The sequence below is a fragment of the Vicugna pacos genome, chromosome 2 (assembly GCF_048564905.1).
Source record: "Vicugna pacos chromosome 2, VicPac4, whole genome shotgun sequence".
Taxonomy (NCBI): domain Eukaryota; kingdom Metazoa; phylum Chordata; class Mammalia; order Artiodactyla; family Camelidae; genus Vicugna; species Vicugna pacos.
In genome coordinates, this window is record NC_132988.1 from 78,984,659 (window position 1) to 79,007,237 (window position 22,579).

General features: G+C 38.0%; 1 protein-coding gene across 5 annotated transcripts in view; it reads right to left on the reverse strand.

The window, feature by feature from the left end:
• The window catches only part of WDFY3 (WD repeat and FYVE domain containing 3), a 241,446-nt gene that overhangs the window by 45,290 nt on the left and 173,577 nt on the right, over positions 1-22,579 (reverse strand). For 4 of the 5 annotated variants that reach the window (XM_072942738.1, XM_072942743.1, XM_072942751.1 and 1 more), the window contains 11 exons: positions 21,747-21,926; positions 20,165-20,398; positions 15,811-15,910; positions 13,714-13,874; positions 12,378-12,607; positions 11,172-11,281; positions 9,627-9,809; positions 8,611-8,768; positions 7,287-7,364; positions 5,652-5,879; positions 737-790 (listed from right to left, as the gene is read on the reverse strand). In XM_072942738.1, coding sequence (XP_072798839.1) covers positions 737-790; positions 5,652-5,879; positions 7,287-7,364; positions 8,611-8,768; positions 9,627-9,809; positions 11,172-11,281; positions 12,378-12,607; positions 13,714-13,874; positions 15,811-15,910; positions 20,165-20,398; positions 21,747-21,926 — 1,716 coding nt within the window. The remainder of the gene's footprint in view (positions 1-736; positions 791-5,651; positions 5,880-7,286; positions 7,365-8,610; positions 8,769-9,626; positions 9,810-11,171; positions 11,282-12,377; positions 12,608-13,713; positions 13,875-15,810; positions 15,911-20,164; positions 20,399-21,746; positions 21,927-22,579) is intronic. The other variant, XM_072942729.1, reaches the window with a different exon arrangement.

The following is a 22,579-nucleotide window of genomic DNA, read 5'->3' on the forward strand; positions in this document are numbered from 1 at the left end:
CATAGTTAGTGATGGGCAAGACAATGAATTAATAGATGTGGACAACATCTACTTGATTACTGACTTCATATCCAACTTAAACTTGGAACTATTAGCATCTTCCCCCAAATATTTTAAAGTATATTTCTGCACTGTAAAGAACTGCATTTTAAAAAAACTGAATTATATACTCAATCTTTCTGGAGAAAAAAAGAACAATTATAAAAATTTAAACTAATTAAAATAAAATTGTATTTAAAAAGTGATCACACATTCTTACTTCCCATTTAGTTCCTTCTGATTGAAAAGAGAAATTTTGAAAGGGGATATACTTGCATTCTCAAAATATATACTGTTTAATATCTAGAAGAATTAAATGAATAATTAAAAAAAAAGTTGATAGTGTCAGACTGCCCATTACTAACATGCCTTGGGACTTGTTAGTTCATGTGTGAAGCGGTTCACATCTCACGGTGAGAGCAGTGAACACTCAGCCTGTTAGTGAGCAGCATACAGACCCTAGAAAGCTAATCAGAACAAAGCTAAGAGAGACTGGAACATCTCCCAGCATGAATGAAACTAACTTTTCAACTCTAAGGAACTTACAGAAACAACAAATTGAAAGTCAGTCCTTTAAGTTAGTCTAGTCTACCATGCACTAAAAACAAAAACAAACAAACAAAAAAAACAAAACAAAAATACTCAAAAAACAAAACTGCAAGTATTTTGCATTCTTTTGTGGTAACTTGTGTTTTACCTTTTGAGGAATGGTATCATCGGGTGTCTCAGGCTGTTTACTTGGGATCTCAGACTGAAAACAGGTATTAAGTATAGACACATCAGAAAAAAACAACATAAAGAACAACACAAAAGTAAAATAATCTTGAGGACTGTATGAAATATGGAAGATGCACTCACTCAAAATTCATATGATATCCTAAGCTGCTTGTCATCACTTAGCATCATGTGATGTGACTATTCTCTCTATTATCAAAAGTAGTTTCAAAGTAAAACTTAAATACAGGAAAATTCTCAAGGCTACTGAACAGGACAAATTTACAGATCACACAGGCTGTCATGGATGACTTATAGGCAACTCTATGTAGGCGTCAAAGGGGAAAAACAGAAAGCTGGAAAATAGAACTTAATGCTAGCTATTATCTTCCACCTACCTTTTACTGTGTTTATCCCTAGGTCTGTGTTGTAACAGAAGCAACCGATTTAAACTATTAACCTACAATACTCCCAACCACAGAAATCACTAAGTGCTCGTTAGCAAAAAAAAAAAAACCCTCTAACCGTAAAAACCCAAGAACCTACTTCCTTCGTTACCTTCTCGGCTATGACCCCAGAAAGGCTGAAAGAAGGGAGGCTGCATCATCAGCCTGCAAACAAAAAGTTTTTGTAAAAAGTACTTTTTAAAGAATTAGGTAGTAGCTTTATAATTTATTCTCAGAATAAAATTCCAATTAACAAGAAGGCAATTTCTGTTGAGCTGGAGTCTGTGGATTATGCATGTAAACAGAGATAATGACAGACAGACAATAACACATCCAAGAACTATTCCAATTTTTCTTCCTTTTCACGGCTTATATCTGGAGATGACTTCTAGTACCTTTCCCTAGAGTAAATATGAGCAGGCAAAATGCTTTCTCAAATGTTTGCTTCCCTTGGCAAAACAAACACTGGACTGCTGGGCATACTTTCAAATACTTCATATCGTTTTAGTAAACCTTGCTCCTTAAAAACAAACTTTTAAAAGCATACCTTATATTGAAGGATAATCTTTAAAATACATTAACACGTTCTTGGTCTTGGTAGAGATTTGGGTTACATTAGTATATACTACACATTTGTTAAAACTCACTGAACGGCACATTTAAGATTTATATATTTCAGTGTATGTAAAATTTACATCAATAAAAGGGAATTATAAACAAATATTGAACTACAAATATTGAACTACTACATGTGGAAGTGTTCGGGGTGAAGGGTACTGATTCTGCAACTCAGTTTGAAGTTAATTTAAAAAAAAAAAGATAGATCACAGGATAGATCTATAATAAACCGATACAGCAAAGTGGACCAATGACTACTGTCAAACTCAACTCTGATGTCCACTATATGCCCCAGCCAGAATGGGGGCAGGGTCTGACATGTACGCACTTGTATTTTCCCTGCAGCTTACAGCACATTGAGCCACTGGCTGACTGAGGTTCTCATTTTACTAAAAGGCACAGTGTTCAATAACAAAGATGTATAACAATAATTTTGGTATTATCATAGCTCTCATCTTTAACAATTTTATAACTAAGCTATTATCATAATTATGCTTATACAGAAATCTAAATTTTTCAGTCATAATTTCTCAAAAATAATTTTATAGTCCCTTTACTTCCAGTTTTTCTACATTTCTGGCAATGGAATTTCCTGAATGATCTGCTTAGTTTCGAGTCCTGTGACACCTACATATATTTTTATTCAGTTGATAAACTTTCAAAGCTTTTAGGTCTGTGATAAATGAAACATTAAAATATGTTCTACATTCTATAAACAGACATCTAATTTGAAAATAAAAAAAGTTCAAAACTTATAATAGGAAGTTATTTTTAATACAGTATGTAACATTACTCAGCTTAAAGAAATAAAACTTTAATGCCCAAAGAAATAATTACTTGATTAATTTCTAACACATCAAAGTTTTAAAAACAAGAACCTAAACTTTTAAATCATTGCTGTACTCGTTCAGTGCAAGCAACAGACTAAAAATTTAAAGGTCATGTAAAACAATAATTGTTCTTAATAAATAATGCAAAGATCAAATCATTTGCCTTTGCTCCAGGTAAAGCCTGTTTTACCTGTCAAGATGCTTCAAAAGCAATTTTTAGGTGGCACCTGTTATACTTGATATACCTGTTACATAGTAAAAAGTACAGCCTATATTCTATAAACATGTGTGCAAGGAGGGCAATGCATTTATGGGAGCTGAAAGGTACGACGTGATGGATCTCCAACTCGGGGAGGCAATATTTAATACAGTTCAGAGCAGAGGAGGATTTACCACGAAGTTAATGAAGCTTACACTTTGACAGCCTTCAATTTCCATAGGCTCCTTTCAAAACCCTGGGTGAGGGGGCCTTAGTAATTTGTATTCATAATTTCATACTATTCTTCTTATACAGCCCTCCCCAAGTTACATAAACTTCATCCCCTCAAAATTTGGCTCTAGCCCTTTTTAGCAGAAAAATGATTAGAAAAATTCTCTAAGAATGCTGGATGGGGAGCAAAGGATACATTCTAACTTACGAAGACAGCTGGCAAGCCCATTCACTCAACACTTACTAAGTTCTAGACACTCTTCAGCATTAGAGACAAAACCAAGTATATGGTTCCTGTCTGGAAGAAATTCACTGTCTATGGATACTGTCTTGAAAACCACCAAAGGTCAGAATCTTTTCTTCTTCAAGAGCAACTCAGCTTCTGAGGAGCCGTCAACTTACACTCATCATATCTCACTCTGTTACTTAGTAGCTGTGATCCAGAAGGGGTTCCTTAACTTCTAGATTTGTTTCTCATCTGTAAAACTGGGATAATAACATAACATACTTCAGAGGGCTGTCATGAGACATAAGTGAAACTGCAAGCAAACCGCTCTGCAGAGCATCGAGCTCACTGTGCTTTGTAAGTATCTGCTCTTCTTTTTTTTGACTTCACAATAGAAATTAGCGGGATAGCAGTTGCTTCTACTTTTTGGAATTTTCCTTGCTATCAACATTGCCAGATTGCATATTCCATAAAATAAAAGTAGACATTTAATGGCGTTTCAGATTTACAAAAAATTCTAAAGTGGCAATACCGAAATCATTATTCATTCAGAAAATTTCATCACAGCAGATTAACCTTGACTGGTGCGTGAACTAAGCAAGATGAATTCCACAATCTGTAATGGTCTCCCCTTCCCACCTGCTTTTTCCTTTTTTGTAGACGTATTTCCAACATTTCTTTACTGCTTTGTATTTTCCAATATGTAGCCCATCTGGTTAAAAAAAAAAGTTCCATATGGTACACACTTATTTCTGAGACTGTTTAGATTTCACAGGCTGGTGAACTCCTTTGCTTAGGTAAAATGCTAATGATGTTAAGGTTGTGTGAACTCTGAATAGGTTATTTTGTTTTTATCTGATACAGAACTTTAAATATACTTTTGTAAAACAAATGACATTGTTATAAAGAAGGAAAGGAGTAGACAAGATTAAAAAAAAATACCGTGGTTATATAACTCAAAAAGCATATGCCTCAGTTGAATAAAAATAGTGAACGGGCACATATTTACAAGAACATTTTCATCCATGTTAGTATTCTTGAATAGAGTCCACTTGACTGAGTGTTGACTCAGTAAGAAATATCAAACTGCTACAGGCTTAAGTTCTTAATCAATTATTTCATTTGGGGATAATAGATGAAAAATTAGAGATTGTACTGCTGGTTTGCTCTGACAAAAGTAGGTGCTAGAAAAAAGCTGCAAAAATATGGGTGATTTTTTTTTTACATAGTGCTGTAGTATTCAAAATTATAATTACAACTTTACCAAGTATGGCGTTGACAGAATGGAATAGCTCTGAGAAAAGTAAACTTTAAGGAGCTATCTTAAAAAATCTTAAATAACTATATATGAGTGGGTCTAAGACCTATATTCTAAGTAGTATCAGGACAGCTGTGGAGTCGATTAGTACAAGATAAATGGAGCCAGGGTTTTGGCAGAGAAAAAAAACACACATGGAACAATGCAGGTTGCCTCCTGTTACATGATCTGAACTGCTTGTTAGAAGACCCAAGTTCTAAGTCTCCTTTATAAATCTTCGTTTCTTCAGTTGTTGAGAGAATCACATTAAAGTCAAGAATATGAAAGTACTTAAGCCATGAATGGTTTTCCTTATAAATTCGTAGTGACTTTATTGGGCAAGACTATATTTTCCCAAATGTAAAAACATGATTCCTGGATCACTATCAGCTTAGACAAAATTTTCCTGGTCATATGCAAAAACCTGAATGAAGGCTTTGGGAGGGGTAACTTGTCTGAAGGAAAAAAAATGTAAGGGTAAATGCTGTTTGTTTTAAACCCGTGGAACCAGTGACGAATCTTCTCAACATCAACGGAAGATCTACACACTCAGGCTGCTGTCACTCTAGCTGCACTGTGTGTTTCTTCAGAGAACACTGCTTAGTGGCAATGTTTATTTGCTTAACACTCGCTTAAGTAGTGCTTATTTTGTGCGAGACCCTATTCTGAGTACATCACTAATTTAAACTAACTTTATCTTCCTAACAGCTTCTGAAACAGAACTGCTATTTTCTCCATTTTAGGCATAAAGAAACCGGAACCTAAAGAGGTCAAAGTGGCCGGTGCCAGGTCGCCCGGCGTTAAGGGGGCGGAGGCGGGGCTCAGACCAGGCAGTCTGCTCTGGGTTCCAGGATCGGAGCCACTTCGCTATGGGCCCCCCCGCTGCATCTCCTCATTCCTCCGTCAGCACCCTGGCATTATCCACTTAACATAGTTTATCGAATTTTCTCAATTAGGTATTTTACGTAATTGACCTAAGAAGGGAAAATGCTTACAAAGGAGAAGGGAAACGCGAAAGCACCATGACAAACGCGGAGTTCTGCGCACTCACCGCCACGTTCGTCTCTTGCTCCGTTTCCGGCACATAAGGGTAATGGTTATAAAACATATCGTTCCGCACCATTTTTTTCCTCATCCTGCAGGGCCCTTCTGTCATCTCCAACATCCACTTGTCTAGGTGGGACCCGATGGGGGGGCCCCACAGCCCGCGCTCCCGCAGCAGCTCGTACTCGATCTGGCACCACTCCTCCGTCACGTACTTCAGGGCGTTCTGCTGACGCTGGCGGGGGTCCAGGGGGGTTCGCGAGCAGAAGCACGAGCAGCAATTAGACGTTTACAAATAACTTAAAACCCGGTTAATGGTTGGAAACAAAAACCAATCCGTATCATTTCAGTCAATATTAAGAAAGTAAAATTACATTTATTTATGGTTAAAGTAAGCTACCGATTTTGTGAGGAGGCGGGGTTTTAGCGACGGCCCACAGTGACATGGAAGTTAAGCACAGGGGAGAGTGGGCAGCACACTTGACTGGAGTGTTGGTCTAACACTGAAATAGTCAGTCCAGTGTGAGTTAATAAACACGGTATTTCAGGACGAATCCCCTCTCCCCACAAACTGTAAAATAGCTACTTGAACATGAATAAAAGGAAGTCTAGAAAGCCAGGTCAAGAATATTGCTAACATACAAGATTCCTGGTAATCTTTGTAACATTTTCAATAATTTAAGGCAAAGACTATAAATATGTAGCATTGACAGGGAACTTATCATTCACATAAAAATAAAAGAAAAACCATTTTTAATTGGCCACTGGGATAGATCCAAACCAAATTTCCATAAATGAAAATTTATGACTTGGAATAACTTCTTGCTATCTGTCAAATGCCAAAATGTATTAACATTTCAACAGTAGATGCTTATAACTAACTTTATCAAATGATTCATGGAATATAAGTATACAATTTAAGTCTAAGAATAAAGATCTCTTTACACAACTAACACTAATGATTACTGAAGGAGTAACCCTGGTATTACCTGATACCGAAGTAGTACTTATGTGTTCCTGGTGGGAGGAAATCCTGTTACACTAAGTATTTAGTATCATGCTCATAAAATATTAGCAGCTTATCATTCAGAACTCTTTAACAGATTTAACTCAGCTGCTTTGGAAATAAAATATTTAGGATAAGTTGCTGAGTAATTATGAATTTACCAAGAGGATTTCATTGAATTTATTTCTTATACACAAAATCATCAAGTACTTGTAATAAAAAATAACTTTATCTTTTAATTTTTTTTTAATTTTAAGAGACTTCTCAGAGACTTCCATACATATTTTCACTCTCCTTGTTAAGCCCCAAAGAGAGGGATCTTTCTGATATTTTAATTTTTATTAGGAATAAACACATACAATATGTTGGTAGTGAATGTCATTAGGGTTCAGCCATGCTGATCGCCAGTCTGTCATTTTTTAATGTAGTTTGCCTATGGGGAGGTCCAATCCTTCTGTCTTAAAACCAATAGCCAAAGTAGCTGCTGGCATGGATAACTAAAAACATTATCTGATGATAAATGCAGTTCAGCAACTTACCCTTAAAAGCGGTAGGAAGATATCAGGGGAAACAGGCAAGTCTTTTCTCACCCGGGGAATTAAAAAAAAAAAAACCTATTATGGTTATGATTCTTACCTCCTGATATTCCTTATATTGTGTGTCTACTAAGTCACGAACAACAGCGATGTGTGTAAACATCCACTGAGAAATCTCCTAACAATGGGTGGAAAAAGAGTCTTAATATGTCATGGATTTCCTGGAAAAAATGTTAACTAGCCTTAAAATAATGCCCAACAATTAATTAAAATTCTATCAAAATCACCACAACAACAATCCAAAAACCCCACAAAAAACTCTGAAAGACTAATGATAAAAAGAATCTAACGGAGGTTTACTTGCTGGACACAGACCCATGTACCCCAGTGCCCCTTCCCCTTTTAAGGGCTCACTGCCCCCGCCTGTGGCAGTGCTGTCAGCACCTGGGGATCACCATAGCTGGAGAGAGCTGTGGGGCAGCCCACACACAATCATGGCATGATTTGGGAGGAAGCTGGTTCAGCCGTTTCAGTTCAGTTCAGGTCAACTGCGACATTTTGGCACCAAAGCCCCACTTGGGTCAGCTGGGTCTATGGCAAGACCTGCACTGTAACCTGACATGTCCCTGTGATCAGTCTTGCTTCCTTCCTCTTCCTTCCACAAATATCCCTAATAAACACTCTGCACACGGAACTCCCTCTCTGTGTGCTTCCTGGAGAACCCAACCTGACACATGGAATGACTCACACACATGGTTTCTCCCAGACCCTCTCACAGCTGCCACTAAGATTCTTGGATGGCAAAGATGATAAGGAAGAAATTAATGCTGGAGGTAGATTAGTTTTTAAAAAGCAATCACATGCATATACAGCAAGATTACTTTTTAAAAAGCCATTTTATTTTGCTATTGCTTTAAAATTTATGAACCAATTTTATTATTAAAAAAATTGGGAGGGGTAAGTTATTAGGTATTTATTTATTTATTTATTTATTTATTTATTTATTATGGAGCTAATGGGGATTGAACCCAGGACCTTGTGCATGGTGAGTGTGTACTCTACCATTGATTTATATACCCTCCCCTCCTTACTTTAAAATTTATATAACTACTAATGACAAAATTATTGAAAATTAATAAAAGTTAGGAAAAAATTATCCATAGTCTGATCATATATCAATATTTGAATCTCATCTTATGTCCAGTTACAAGATGGATGTAAATACACAACATTCATAATGCAATTTGACCATAATAAAATGGGAGAAGATCCTATAACCTGAGTTATTTCTCTCTTCTAAAGCAAAAATGCAGAAAAGTTTCATTTTATATTATAGGTTTGCATGTGTTAAGTGTATTACACAAAATCCTACAACTAAACCTTGAAATTTCTAGTAATATCATTAATGAAACTAAACAACGTACCTGGGTGGAAAGGCTGTGTTTATTAAGACCGCTTTCCTTTCGATTCCTTCTCGATCCTGTTAACTTGGAAAGACCAAAGCCACTGCTGACACGGGACAATTTAGATTGTGTGGTGGGCACTAAAGCTTCTCCTCGAATTATGCATTTCTTTTCATGGGCTACAAAATTAAATTCAGATGATTTTACATTTTCTCCATGCATTTGTTAGTCTTACTTGTAATACTTTTGCATAATGGTTACAAACCAAAGTTCTGGAGTTATCAAAAACAGCTTATGTTACAGATGCAGACACTGTCTTACACATGACATTCACTTATTGGTGATCTTGTAAAAGGATAGCTGCCTGACAATTATTGTACTAATTGAACTTAGATTTGGTTGAAACCTCACAGCTCTGTAATAATATGCAAATTTATTTTAAATGTCATCAGTGTCTGTGTTAACAATTCACAATCCCCTACCTAAAAGCTTTGGCACTGTGCATACTTTGAACTTTAGAATGTTTTGAAGTTTAAAAGGTGATATGGTACATATACTGTATATTATATAATACCACCAGAGGGTCGAGGGTAACAAACCGTAATTAGTAATATAGTAAATATTTTTGCAGCAAATTGTGTGAATATTCATACTTAGTATGATAAACAAAGATAGGTTTGCTACCAAGCGAGTTTTGGCACCAAATTAATAAAAATACCTTGGGTTTTCAGGGTATTTTGAATTTCATGAGCTTGGATAAGGGATATGAACTTGTAGCCAAGATGGTGACCATATTAAGTTGTGAGCAATGTATTATTTTCTAAGCTCGTATATGCCTGATGTATAAAACATCTCAGATTTTTAAGAAATATAAGAAGAAAAGCCCAATCTCAGCATAATCATTCTAGAATGATTATACTGCAGTGATTTTTCATTTCTACTGCCATCATAATATCCTTTGGGGAAGTCTGACTTTTCGTATATACGATTGCCTTGTGTAAGTTTCTTGGTCACACGATCCCTGTAGACTTTCTTACCCAAATGGTTCTGCCAGCACTTCAAGCTAGCTTCTTCGATGAGCGGCCTTGCTACAGCTATGTCCACATGGCCTCGTTCGTTCACGGGTAGGGTGACTTTGAAAAGGTCCTCCAAGACTTGCTTTTTACTATGAATCAGTTCAGTCCAGACTCTGTTGACAGCTTTTATAAGCAGCTGACGCCCTAGGAAATAAAAAAGAGCAACTGATCAAGAAGGATATAAATGTAATTAGTTATTTGTTTTCTTGTTTTACATCTAAGAATTTCAGTTTAGATGCACAGTACTTAATTGCCCAAAAAATGCTTCTTATCATACCCAGCTCAGTAAAAAGGATTATTTAGGTAAGCAAAAATGTGGTTGCCTTCCTGGAAAACTTAATAAAAAAATCTTTATATTCATGCAAAAAGACTGCATTTTTATTTATAAAACTGGAAGTTACATACACATTTCATCATCTAGTCGTTCTATATAAGACCTTATCCCCTATTTAAAAGTAAATTTTAGATCTAAATATTTAAGGTATTTTCACAATTAAGTTAGTTGTTTTTGAATATTTTGCAAAAGGAGGGAAAAAATTAACAAATATTTTTAGAGTTTTTACTATTCAATTTCATCCTGCTTTGGACTCCTTGCTAATTTGTCTGATTCCTGCCCTAGCCAGCCAATCTTTAGCAAGCATCACAATCGCCTGGGGGTTTATTAGAACAGATTGCCGGTCCTCACCCTCCTGCCCTGCTATTGAGTACTGAGTACTCAGTAGATCTGAGTGGGGCCAGAGAATCTGCTTTCTAAGAAGCTCCCCAATGATGCTGATGTTACTAGTCTGAGCACCTCGCTTTGAGAACCAGTGTTCTAGACTGTCAGTTCCTTGGAGGGGTGAAAACAATCACTTTTAGCCCTCAGTGTCTGGGGTTCAAGAAATTTTAAGGAAAGAACAGAGAACAAATTCATGCTTAAATGAAAGAGTGAGTGCTGGACTCACAAAAGATACAATCATATGCTGGAGAGACACACACACTACCGTAATTATCTGCTCTTTTCTATTGAACAACGTTGGGAATTAGAAATCAATCTACCCAAAGACTTCAATGCACAAAACTTAGAAAATCAGTGGGAAAACTAGATTAAAAAGAAAGAATAAAAGAGAATAAAAATGGTCGTACTGACAACCTGTCTCAAGCAATACCTGCCTCTAATGTGACTGGCTTAACACTACTAACAGGCAGCTCTCTCAACGATAAGTGTTAAGTTAGTATTGGCATTGCTACTCGTGCAAATGTGAATATCATGGTGTTTCCCAGTGCTATAATGAAATATTGAGGGCTAGCAGTATCAGTGGCTAGTGGTTTACCCATCCTGGCATAAGGAGATGCACAGCTAGCACGTTGCTGTATGTTGGTGGGCATACTGGTATACGCTCACGTGTGCCCTCTGGGGAGATCAGCTGTCAATGTTGGCAGTTTCTGAAGTCAGTTTATTTGGTTGTATCTTAAAAATCAAAAAATGAGTGGGGAGAAAAGGGAAAAAAAATTGGGAGTAATTACCTTCACTAATATCTTGGCTGTAACCACCATGTGGCTCAATGTCAGAGGGGATCATAATGTGCCACGTAGTCATGCGGGCCTCTGCTTCCAGTCCAAATCCATCCACATTGCTGAAAAATTCCAGTCAGTTTAAACCATATGAAGGAAATGATTGTAGCTGAAAACTGTAATGACTAAGTACTACTCTGCAGACACAAGTAAATGCTGGTTCTGTCACAAAGTTCCATAATTGGCAGACAGACATATGGCAGATGCACAAAATAGAACTAATTTATCATGAAAATGCCATTTTTAAGGGGTGATCTCACAAATGCACTTGACTAAATGTAATTAAACTAAACTATAGCGTCAAGACGAGCATCTTAACTATTTAGATGCTTTTACGACCACTAGTAAGTTTTACCTAAAAGTTACAAAAAGTTCATTTAAGAATATTCTCCTCATGTGCCTGTACCTCCTCTCCCATCTCTTATCTCACCACTCTATGCACCAGCAGCAGTGAAATTCTTGCTGTTTCCCAGATGTGTCATATTCTTTTTTCCCCTCTGAGCATAGGTAACTCTTTCTTCCCACATCACTCTTCCCCATTCTCTTTGGAGGATTAACCTCCTTCTCAACCAGGTTCAACCTGTAACTTAGCAGGTGTCTCTCCCAGGATAGAGACACCTGTGGTGTGTTCCCAAAGCACCTTGCTTCCGGCGGAGCACTGAGCACACCCGACTGGATTGCTTTGTTATCAGTCTTCCTTCCTAGTCTGCATGCTCCAAGACCTGCCCCAGGGGCTTTCTCACATTTTATCCCAGTCCCTAATTCAATGCCTCACCCCCAACAGACACCAAAGAAATACCTTTCCAAGCAATCAATACAAAAATACTAGTTTTACCTATTCAACATATACCATTACATTTATTGATTGCATTCTTTTCTTTTTACCTGCCTTAACCTCCAACAATGTGTAACTAATTTATGCAAACTTTTTAAAATTACATGTGACATGTAACTGATGAAAAATTTAAAGATCTAGAAAATTAAAGGGGAAAAAATCATTATTTCACTGCAAAAATGCAACATTTTTTTCATGAAGTTTTAAATAAAACTGAGATTAAAGAAAAAAGAAATGTTAAAAGCAAAAAAGTAGAACAAAGAGTTCTGGTGGAAAATATCAAAGACAAATTCAAGTTGGCAAACTGAACCTAAAAGAGTTACCTTCCAACATGCAGGTTAATGAGGCAGTGAGCCAGACAGCTAATGAATTCTTGGTCATGGTTCCCAGGGCCCAGAATCAAGTTCCTGTTCACAGTCAGGACCCGGAGCGAATCAAGCAGAGCTACTTGCTGCGGAACGGTTTTGTGCGCACGGGAGAACTGGTACAAGATGGTCCTGTTGAGGCAGTGATAAACTGCATCCAGTGACAATCCCTGCGATCTTCTTTTTGACTAAAGATATGAGAGATACTTTATTTAGTAAAATGGACCAAAAAAAATCTGCTTATCATTCATACACGAACATTTATTAGGTTTATTATGTACTAGACACCATGCTAAGTACTGGGATGCTACGTTAAAAAATACAAATCTCTTGCTGTTGTGAGGTTCAGAACCCAAGAAACACATAAATGTAATTCAATGCGATGAGTGCTGTGGATGAATGCATCTCTTGATGAGGAGAGCTGCTAGCACTCCTGTGGGGCAGAGACGCCTTTCTGAGAACACGAAGAAGTGCCCTCTGGGTAGGGTCACCCACCCACCCAGTTTTGTTAGGGTCATGGATCTCTACTCAAAATTACTAAGATAAATAAATAAATAAAAATTTAAAAATTACCTACAACGTTCGTAAAAAAACTACTTCTAACATTCTAGCTTTATCTCCTCACTTGAGAACTTCTCTTCGGCTTATATACAAATTTATTCTTAAAAAATTCCTGGGTGACACGCAGGAACCTCTGCACCATATGCTAACGACACACGACAACGGTTATTTCCTACTTTTGCATTGCGTGTTGAATAAGATGAATCACTGGTGCCAAACGAGGCCAATATTCCTTAGTCAAGGGTACCACAAACATGCACTAAAATGACATCTTCAAAGGAATAAGGACTACAATGGACTTTGTAAAGATTCAATTACAAGAAGAGAATGCTCTTAATATCAACCCTTCATCCTCTGTAAAGCTTTATACACTGATGCAACATACTGTAAAAACCTATCAAATCCTATTAGTGCAAAGTCTTTAAACCAAAAGGAAGCCATCCGGCTGTGTGGGCAGCAAAGAGCAATACCAGTGCGGAAGTCAGTCAGAGTCCACAGCTCGAGAGAATGAGGAAGCTTAACACGTTAAAAACACTGGCACCAGGCTATGGCTACAGAGGGGTGGGGTTACAGGTCTACATGTTTTATTCATTTTCAATAAGCTGCACTTTACATTAAATGTCAACATTCATTACCTTATTAATTACATTTATGTCCAAAAATTTTGACACCTTAGGCAAAGTTTTTCAACAGGAAAACATGTACTTCTACGGCTAATATGACAATGGATTACCTGTGCAATTAGTTGAATTATAAAATCGATAAGAAGTTTAGATTCTTTGTTGAACATGCCTTGCCAAAGCTTGTCCACCACACGTTGTGTGAAATAAAACACGTTGTTCACCAATATCTGGTAGCTCCCTCCACTGGTGATAGGCAGAGATGCATCTTCCCCTAAATTCCAGCAGGGAAAAAATGTGTAAGAAAACTGCTGTCCAGCAGCACAACAGCAGATCCTCAAACAAATCAGGCTTAGGCAAAATGAGGACATCCACTGCACTTAGAAGTGGGACCATCAGCTCTCACGTACTACTGTAAGCAAACGATGCTTACAGCCAGACGTCAGAGACGTGCTGGAAGAAGTAATTTCTTCGGGATGGAAGTATTACAGATTGAGACTGAAGTCTCTTACTGCCATAAGATAGTCTGTGAAAAGCAAACTGTTGTTCAACTTAAACTGTCAGTGACAGATGATTTCCCTTTGAGAGAAAAATTAAGTCAGTTTATTAGCTGTAAATTGATTCTGTGTAAGTAATAAAAGCGTAAAACAAACCATTAAACAAAACCCTCTGTTTCTGACTATACCTCTAAGCACAAGGAAGTAATACAGGCAGAAGAGAGGTTCAGAAGATCTGTGAAAAATGAACCACAATCAGCGGTGGTGGTGCCTAGGGGGCCTGTTCACCCCTCCATGAGTCCGGTTCTCTCCTGCTGGCTGCCCCAGTGCCTTCAGTGTGCTTGCTGTGTGCATGCTGCCCCCAGGCCGACCCTCCTGGCTCCTCCTTCGACCGAGAATGCTCCCTCTAAGGCCCTCCTCTCTGCAAGTTAGGAGCCCGCACTGATTGTGATGACGGTTCCCACCTAACTCTGAATCACTCCATGATGCAAAACTCTTAGTTTTGTGTCTTTATGTAGTAAGACTGATATTATAGGATTCTCAAGTGATAAAAACAAAGTTTGACTTGACACCATGATTTGAGAGTTGCATGCTAAGACAATACTAAAGATTTCTTGGCAAATTTACTTTGTTAAAAAAAAAAAAAGATAATGTAATAGCATGAAGGTCCCATGATTAATACTATCACTAGGAACTCGAGCGGCAAATATGCTAAATCATTACTTTTCCTTCTCCTTTAAATTTTATCATTTTTACATATAAATATTTATAGTTTTATTGTAACTAGATAGAGACACACAGAAAAAAATGTTTTAATGTGCTTTGATTTTATGTCCTGGAAGCCACTCTGAAGAGTAACACAGATATCTAGACCCTACAATTCCAATCATAGGTGTAGACTCAACAGATACGTATAAATATTATACACGTGTGGCCCATATGAATAAGAACATTTATAGCAGGTTTATCTCTACTTGTCTCCAACTAGAAACTGCCAAATGTCCATCAACAGCAAAATGGATAAATTTACATATTTATACAATAGGACACTACATAGTGATGAAAATAAATGGACTTCTGCTGCATGCAACAACATGGAAAAATCTCACAAATATAATGTTGAGTGTGAAATGCTAGACTAAAGATATTGCATGATTCTGTGTATATAAGGCTCAAAAGCAGGCAAAATGAATCTGCTGTTTTCGCAGCGGAGACAGTGACTTGGTGAGCAGTAACTGGGTCAGGGCAGGAGGGCACTTCCAAAGGTGCTGGTAACGCATTTCCACCTGAGTGGTCTTACACAGGCATGCTGTCTGGCTGGTAATTCATGGAGTGCTGCATTTATCATTTGTTTCTTTGTAAGTATATTACAGTCAGTTAATTTTAAAAAGTATTGATTATTAATAAATACAACCTGCTTACATATTATAGTTTTAAAAACTTTTTTTCCTCTTTCCTTGTCCTCTTCCTGCCACTTCTTAGTGTACAAATGTGGACAAGCAGCTTAAGTGCTTCTTGCTGATGATTCTTTATCTCAGGCTCAAAGGAAAGAGCTGGGCAGGCACATTTCTCATCATAGAAAATATCAGTAAGAGGGGAAATGCACAAAAAAGTAGTAAAGAGATAAAGTTCAAAAGAAGGTATACTTGGGGTTTGGGCAGAGCAGAGTGATTATAGGTCCTTTCACAAAGTGAAAATAAAACAGAGTGTTACCCAGTAAGACATCAGCTGCAAGCAAATGGTCCATCACACTATCTAAAATGTAAGTCTGAAATTCCTTCTGCTGAGTTCTTGTAGATCTTTCAGGGGAAGCCTAGTCAATAAAATTCAGAATTAGAAACAGAACCAACCAAACAAAGGCTCAACTACAGTTACATTACCATAGTTACATAATTATATAAAACAAACCTGCAGGTAAGTAATAAAATATGTCATGAGAGACGGAATGTATACTTAAATGCTCTTACTTCTCTGACCACAGATTAAAAAACAATTGAAGTGGCAGAGGAGGGTACAGTTCAGTGGTAGAGCACGTGCTTAGTATGCAATGGTTCAACCCGCAGTACCTTCATTTAATAAACAAACAAACAAACAAACCTAATTCTCCCCCCCAAGAATAAAAGCTTAAAGAAATAATTCTTTTTTAATGGAAGCAAAGGTGAAACACCTTGTTTTGAATCCATTTCTCTAAAAATAGTATTCTAAATACTTAAAGTATTTAATAAATATTTGATCTCTATGATTATACTTCACTTCCAAAAGAGATCTGGCAGTTTCTAATAAGATACAGGTAAAATAATTAATCATAAAGCCATTTAAACAAACTCTAAAACTCAGGAATCTAGTAACCAAGACGGTGAAGTCAATGGGGAGGGGAATATTTATATCAAAAAGTTAATTAAGCACAAAATTTAGCTTTGAGCATCCTAGGGTCAAGAAGGAGAGAAAAAAAGATAGTACAATTTACAAAGCTTTTTATTATCTATAAAAGGGAGCAGACTAGATAGTCAGCAATGTTTTCCTAAAACTGTTCTGAGAAGAATGTTCCCTGTGGGTTTTTATAAAGTGGACGACAAACCACTCTATAGGTAGACCTTTGATGATGGTTTTATACAGTACAAAGATGATTTTTCAAATTATCTTGAATAAAAGCTCAGGGCACAAAGATAAACTACAGCCCAGGGTGGGTTTCACTCTGACATGAATGGGGAGGTCTTTGAGAAGATGGCTGGGGTAGAAAGCAGTGAACTGCTCAACTACAGAAAAATGCCTATGGCGTCAGACAAGCACACGCTCCAAGGCAGCCTCCTTAGTTTCATTATCCTTCCCTCCTTCTGCAGATACAAATACTTTTTGATCTGCTCTCATATACGTCCCTTCCGCTGCCACAATGGTATTCCTGTGCAGCAAGCTCATTTGGCCCGCCCCACATGCCTGCTGGTGACAGCGAGGACACTGGCGAAGGGGAGCTGCGAGAGGCCCTGGATGCCCCTGTATGAGCCAACACCGGCCACGTAACTTTCTGAGCAAGTCTTATGTGCCAGGCACTGTGTTATGAATCTTAAGCATATTATCTTATCTAATTCTCCTAACAGTCCTCAGAGATAGGTTCTATTTTTATACCATTTTAGAGATGGGCAAACTGATGGGGTGAAGGGAACTGAGCTTGGCTGAGGTCACAGCTATAAACAACACACATTTAATTTCTCAGAAGTTTTGCTGGGAGATTTACATATATTTAACTCTCATAACAATCATGCAGGGGTGACAGTATATAGTATCATTCTCCAGAGAATGAACTTATCTCAGTGAGATGAAAATGTTTATACAATAAACAGCAGGGCCAGATTCGAACCAGGTCTTTCTCACTCCAAAACCCATGATTCTTCTATGACACTCCATGGCCTTCCTTGTATTTGGCCTCAGAGTCCCACTCAAACCAGTTTATCTGAATGGGAATCTTCTACTTCTACAGATTGCTAATCAAGATAATTTCACACATTCTTTTCTAGATATAATCATGTAAATACATACTCTTATGATGAAATCTCAGCAACCGTAAGACTGAAAATAACCTGGCATGAGCATATCAGACTGAAAGTCAGTTGGTTCAAACCCCTACCCCTGCAGTAGTAAATGGTACATATATAGGGTAATTCTTTTCTTGAATTTCTTCAAGAAAATTTCTTCACTCACAATCCTACGCTTGTAATTTATTTTTTTACATTATAGGAATACATGGAGAGCAACAGTATTTCCACTAAATTCTTTCTGTATGTGTATCCTGTGTGTGTATTAGATCTGAAATTCCCCTAAGCATTTATTTCTAGAAGTAAATTTAAATCTCTCTTATTAGATGGTATCATATTTTCCTGTCTGGGAATTGCCCAGGGGTGTAGTTATAGTCAAATGATTAAAAAGTACTTTAAGAACACACCATGGCACTGTGCTAATTTTGTGAGAGATGAAAGGACACAGGAAAGCTGGTCCCTAAGTTAAGGACTTAATCATCTATTTGAGGGGTTCAATCTTGATGTTCTCTTGTTCTCTCTCCTACCACCTAGCCCCTCGTACAGACGGAATTCCACTGTAAAGCAAATTAGCGTCCACAACAATGAGCATGTTACCTCAAGGTTAACGCATGTCATATCAAACCTTCCCTACTGAAAAATACAGAAAACCTAAATAAAAGACAACTGTATCGTTCACCCATAGCCAGTTAATTAGCTATTAAGATTCCTACAAGACGGAAAATGTCATTCCTGGGAACATGCATTTACGCCATTTCTTCTACACATGTGTACTTTATTTTTTGTCTCAGCTATGCTTTCTTACATACATCCATTCTGAATTTTATTCTCTTATTTTCTGATAACCACTTTATTTTGTATAGAGTGCTTCAAATTCTTCCCTGATGTGCTGGGATACGAGCCATCTCTCTTCTTACTTGTAACATGTCCAAAGGGGACAAGCTCTCACTGGCACATGCTTTTATATTCTACCACATGGATTACAGATGAAAAAGACTATTTTTTCTGCCAGTTTTAAACATTGTGGTCCTGTTTAATTTAATTAAACATGAAAGTGCATAGCATGACTGGTAACTAAAATACATTAGTGATTTCTTTTAATTGACCAAACTGAGGTATCTTCATATGACCAAGATAAAACATCTGCTGCGGTTTTAAGGTTTCAAATGAAAAGTTAACTGTTTTAGCCACTAGAGGGAGCAGAGAAAGTGCAGGTTCAGCTGTCAACCTGCTGAGCAGCCCAGAGGAAGCTCCTCCGACAGACATGCAGTTGGTCTCCTGCACTGATTGAGTCTTTCACAAAACATTATTTTCACAACTCTGGCACGGGCCGCTTGACCCTATTTACATGACTTGGCCAGAAGAATGAATGTATAGGAAGCTATTATATATTAGATTCCCTTCTGTGATCTTTTATTTTCTCAAGACCTTTCTAGGTGAACATGTGGTTTTCAGGGATGGCCAATTTCTAGAGTCAGCAGTGTGGTCACTTAGGGTTTGCTTTCTGATGTATCAGCTGACTCTTTTCTCTTATCAAGAGAGAATGAGCAAAAGCAATGGACTAAATGTTTCTGTCCCTTCAAAATTCCTAAGTTAAGCCCTAACCCTCAATGTGATGGTATTAAGGGATGGAACTCTCCCAGGGGTCAAAAGGTTTAGATGAGGCCATGCGGGTAGAGCCCCGTGGAGGGATTCATGCCCTTAAAGTGGAAGAAACACCAGAGCTCTTTCTCTGCCACATGAGAGCAGGGGCAGCCATCTGCAGGCCAGGAAGGAGGCCCGCCCTCACCAGGATCTGACCAAGCTGACATCAGACTTCAGTCTCCAGGGCCGTGGGAAGTAACTGCTATCAAAGCCACCCAGTCCATGGTAATCTGTCATTGTAGCCTGAGCTAAGACACCAAGCAACCTACAAGTTTGCTGCCTTGTAAAATTCAGCAACTGCATATTGAGCACCTACTATGTGCAATGCACCATGTCTCAAGCCGCACAGGATACTAACAGCAATAGTACCATAAATGGTACATAAGAGGGGCTGGAGGAAGGAGTCATAAGCTGAGGGGACAGTGCTGCTGTAAGTGATGAAGGAAGGAGTTGGCTCGCTATGGCCTGTGGGCCAAATCCAGCCTACGCCTGTTTTATCAGAACTCGGCCACGCTCACTCGTTTACGTAGTCTCTGTGGCCACTTGCTAGCTACAAGGGCAGAGTGGGGTAGCTGTGAGGGACTGTATGGCCATGAAGCTTAACATGTTTACTATCCGACCTTTCACAGAAAGAGTTTGTCAATTCCTGGTCTAGGGAAAGGGTAATAAAGGACTGCATTAAGGATATGCCAAGAGGAGTAGAAAGAAGAGAAACGAATCAATAGGGTATTTGGGATAAAAAATTCCCACAGCCCATAATATATATGTTCTGCCTTTACAACCCAAAAGAATTAGAAATCTGAAAGATATCTGACATAAAACCTGCTTGGTCATTAACAGTCTCATTATAAAAACCATGCAAAAGAGATGTAACGGCATTTCTTTGTCTTTACCTCCAAGAGAAGGTCAATCAGTGGAGTCTGCTTGCTGGCAGGGGTAAGGCAGAGGTTGTCTATGATTAAGACCCGCATGAAGTCAAAAACGAACTTTTTAGCCGGGTGATTGGTCAGGTACGTCTTGACGCCCACGTTGCAGTACTCTGACTGGCTTCTGTTCATCCCTGTGTCTGCTGCAAAAGCTTTGAATTCTTCTGCTGGAGATCCAACTTCATCATCGAGATCAGTCACCTAATGAAGTCAAGTGGAAATATATGCTAGTCCTATTCGATTTTACTTGATATTTTTACCTCCATGATTCCTAAAAACCAAATTGTAGCACAACAGTACCTTCCTTCAATATTTACCTCCTGCTAAGCTATTCAACACAATAGGTACTTTACTTCGCTTTACTTGAGACCTCCTTTCAGGGTGGTAATTGGGCGCCGCGCGTCGTGATTACTCAACATGTCTTGCTTACTCTTCCTAATATTAAGCTACTGACTGGCCACTAATCATATAACTGCTTTGTGTTGAATTTTATCTCTGCTGTGGATAACTGCACTTGAAATAAATGAAGTAATAAAATGAGAATGACTAAATTTGCATATTTGAACATATCTACTGAGAAGTCAAGCATCATAGAACTTCAGGTAAAGATCAGGCATAATGGTTATATCCTAGGGCTGATACATTTTTGCAGGTTGAAAAAAACCCAAATAAATAAATAAACAACAACAAAGCTAGTGCTAATTTTGAGTGAAGAGAAAAAGAAAGGACGAGAAGATAGGTTACAAGATGCTGACAAGGAAAAAATATCGAGATATTACTAAAAGTCTGTTTTTACCAAAAATGTGGATTTAAAAATTATAGCCAAGCTGCAGTGTTAAGGTCATGTGCTATTCTTGTCTTTCTCCTAAAAGTCCCCACAATTTTAGAAAAAGTATTTCACCTTTATACATGAAGAAAAATTAGCGTAAAGAAGGGACTTTACTCTAGGCTCTAGAATAAATGGTAGAGTGGAAGCATCATTAAATTCTGAAGTACTATGGAGGAAAAACTGTCTTTTGCATTTGTTTTAAAGGACAAAAGAAGTATATTATATACGATTATACTCTAATAACTTTCTATTCAGTTAGTACAAAATATGAAAAATAACAATTGGAACAAATACAAAAAGCTGAACAAAAGGGACAGACACACATTTCATTTTTTATAAAGACACGCAATCCTGGAATTAATTTTTAAGGACTAAATCCAGGAGATGCTTAATTCCTGAGATGAATGAAGTGGAAATAAATTTGGTCTGACTAGAGTTCTGTAACCTAACTTCACATCCACATAGCTATCATCACATGTAACAAGAAAGGATCAACAACTACTTGGAACAGGAAGTCACTAGCAGTAAATGAAAACAGGAAATGGAGTTCACTGCTATTTTAGGGGAACAAAGAAGGCAGACACCAGATAATGATGCAAGAGGCGAAGCTGAAAGTTATGAAACCGTAACTTGGTCAGAAGCTTAAAAGACTGGCCAAAAAACAGTGTGTTAACCATTGGAGCAGATTCATCCCAGGTCTGATCTCCGCCCCCTTCCTACCATCTCTGAGTATGGGCGAATGTTGAAGGGGAAGACTGTGGCTGCCAGTGCGCACAGAAAGTCAGGGCTCATCCACATGGAGGCCAGGTCTGGGACGTTGTGATACAAGTATCTGAAGAATTGCATCAAGGTCACAGGATATTCTCGGAGCCAAGATCCCTCTTCTTCTGACTGCCAAGGCTGTCACGGGGACAAGAGAGGAAATAACACGTTAGAGACTGACACTGCTGAAAGTTACTACTCTTCTGAAACTGGATATACTGATGGTCCAGAACTCTCTTATAAACCACACACAGGCCAATAAATTGAGAAAAAAGCTAAAACAAAGTCAGTTCCCCTAGAGACTGACAGGAGTACTCACAGCTCAGTAACTGGAGTCAGTGGTTTTGATTATTCACCGTTATCAGCATGACTATGGCTGTATGTGGCTGTATTACCGTCAGGGCTGCCCCATACTCCATTGTGCCGGAGAGTTAGGAGTAAGACAAAAATAGGGAAGTTGCTTCACCTTTCTGAGCCTCACATCGTCATATACAGAATGGTAAGAACAATGCTCTTAACCATTATGCAATTGTGATACTGTGATTTATAGTAAGAAATATATATTTAGTCTTTGTCCCACTCCAGGCACAGGGACTCTGAAACCTTTGGCGTTTCCTAAGTGATGAGTTGTAAATGTGTCTTTATGTTAATCATAACAAGCTCCTTTCAACCACACCTGAGTTTATGTCGATCAGGCGACTTCTGAAAGGTGTCTAAGGATGGAGGCTGGCCAGGGGAACTGAGCATGTTACTAGAAGGTTGGAATTCGACCTAACCTGCTCCCCCACAAC